Consider the following 2,500-nt stretch of genomic DNA (forward strand, 5'->3'; position numbering starts at 1 on the left):
AATTTTGAAGGCACCTACTGCATGTATTTTTCATTTACTGCTTTGTGGTTTAACATGAAGTAAAAAAAATACAGTAACATTAAATGCCATGAAATCACAATTTTGTATCCACAATGTGAAATGAAATGTTGTTTTTTTAACATTGCCGAAACGGACGGCGGCATTTTGCAGAAAAAAAAAACTAAAATGTTATTCACAGTTTATGAATGCTGTCAGCTTTTTTACAATTTATTTTGATGGTAATCTTTGAATAAGCCAAAACAGATATTTAACAAATGTTTTAAAACTTGGGAGAGCGCTTCAGTAAATGATAAGTTAATCATACTGGGAGGCCAGTTCTTTGAGACTCCTTCTGCTTTTTCATACGTGAAAGAAGCGAGAAGGACACCCTGTGGCAGAGACTGGAACCTCCAGCCCAACTTCAAATGTTAGATTGATAGCAGCCTCTGCAAATGCAAGTGGATATGCATTAATATTTATCTAAGCTGTCATAAATGATTTCACATCATAGTGTTAGTGAGCGAGGCGCTCATGGCAAAAACTTTAAAATTTAATTACTGTATATAATTTTTATGCACAAGAGGCAAAATGTCAGGACATTTTATTTTAAGGTAAAGTTTTGGTCATTTTAATAGTCATGAAGTTTTTTTTTTAAGTGTAAATTGTAGATCCGTAGACTAGATGAAAACCACAAAGTACAGTGCCACGTGGGGTTAAACTCTTCAGTTGACAACCCACTTAGAAGTTATGACTGATGTTGAATGACATTGCTGCTAACTTTGAAACCTAAAAGTTGATCTTATTCTGTGTTGTCAATTTTTTGGGATATTGTTTTTGTTGTAGCATTAAAATAGTCATAAAATAGTCATATTTTTCCCCACCTTGTAAAATATGAATGTGCCCTATAACCTAAACGCATGAACTTTTAACCACACTGACCTAATTTGCAGACAACGTAAAGAATAATATCTATAGGTGAATATCTGGCTAATATTTCTTAACAAAACATGGAATCAAAAGAAAAGGGTTACAATGGAGATGATTGTGTCGAGCAGTTCTGGATCTCAGCAGAGGTAGATGGTGCTAATTCTGATACTTCTGGAACAGTTTGAAAAAAAGCTTTACTACAACACATTTCACTTCACAAAATAAATAACAGAAAGTAAAGCCTTCTTGTGATGTGCTATGTTTGCTCAATGTGCTATGCTCATTTATGTATTTTGAAAATTACAACAGAACCTCAGAAAAGAAGAGCAGTGATCATGCATGTGATCACTGTGAGATGGAAATGGTTCACATGTGTGCTGCTGGGTGATTTTCTAATCTGTTGTGCTCTGTGTATTTCTTGTAGGCCGCATTAGCGGAAAGTAGTTTACCATTGCTTGGTAACCCAGGTTTGATAAACACCAGCTCCACTGGCTTGTTGCAAGCAGCTCATGAAGACCTCAATGGTTCACTAGACCACCTTGACAGCAATGGGAACAGCAGTCCGGGTTACTCTCCCCAGGCTCACTTGTGAGTGACTTCATGTGCCTTTCCTTACACTGTGAACACTGGAGAAGAATGCATGTTTTTTTTTACAATACAATATATTATTTTTGCATTCATGAAACGTATGTGTATTATCTGTGTCCTTACTATCCAAAACTTGTTTTGAGAATTGTTTCTGTAACATTCTCAGGTTATATATTTAAAGTTCCACAAAATCATCTCTTACCATCTCTTACTGGATAAGTTATTAATAACCCATTATATAGTGACAGTATTACGTATTACAGCATAAACAATAACTTTTGGGTGCTGCACATTTTGCTTTCAACAGTTCTTTACAAAGACAAAGCTGGTAGATGTTTTCTTTGAGAACCAAAAAATAATAAAACACATTTAAAAAACAAACAGTTGGAAACTGCCCTATGTTTTATGAAACCTTAAAGTTTTAAGTGACTTATAACTCGGATAGCAGTTATAGCCATTAAATAGGAGTAATTACAGATTCAGATTTAATTACTCCTATGTCTGCATTGGCGGGGTTTATATGTTATATTTTATGCAAGACTGTTCCTATTAATATTTAGCAGCTAACAGTATCATTAATTACTTTAAAATCTTTGCCTTTCCATCTTTTTTAATGGAGCAGAGAAGGAAGGAGTATTAAAAATTTATGTATTGTGGATTTCAGAAATGTGTATGTAAGGAATGTCTCCCCCTTATCAGTGATGTCAAATGTGTCACTGTTTCATGTTTACTAAACTGAGGACAGAGAAAGGGATAGTGGGGTTGTGTTTTACAGTGCCGTTTTGTTTTAAGCCTTGGTGAGAATGTAGAAATGGGAAGTCATAGGCTCACACACAACTTGGCGTATAGCAATACTTAATCTGCAAATGTGGTACAGACCAAATGTTTCATTTGAAATCAGAAATGGAGCTTTATTGAAAAAAGAAAGAAAGGTCCTTGGTGTCACACACTAAAAGCCTGAATACTGGCCCATATAGTTCCTTTG

General features: G+C 34.9%; 1 protein-coding gene across 10 annotated transcripts in view; it reads left to right on the forward strand.

Annotated features, from left to right (window-relative positions):
- foxp2 (forkhead box P2) overlaps positions 1 to 2,500 on the forward strand; it is a 186,078-nt gene that overhangs the window by 176,374 nt on the left and 7,204 nt on the right. For all 10 annotated transcript variants that reach the window (XM_088644887.1, XM_088644888.1, XM_088644891.1 and 7 more), the window contains one exon: positions 1,352 to 1,515. In XM_088644887.1, coding sequence (XP_088501013.1) covers positions 1,352 to 1,515 — 164 coding nt within the window. The remainder of the gene's footprint in view (positions 1 to 1,351; positions 1,516 to 2,500) is intronic.

The sequence above is a fragment of the Lepisosteus platostomus genome, chromosome 9, assembly GCF_059453375.1.
Source record: "Lepisosteus platostomus isolate fLepPlt1 chromosome 9, fLepPlt1.hap1, whole genome shotgun sequence".
NCBI classification, from domain to species: domain Eukaryota; kingdom Metazoa; phylum Chordata; class Actinopteri; order Semionotiformes; family Lepisosteidae; genus Lepisosteus; species Lepisosteus platostomus.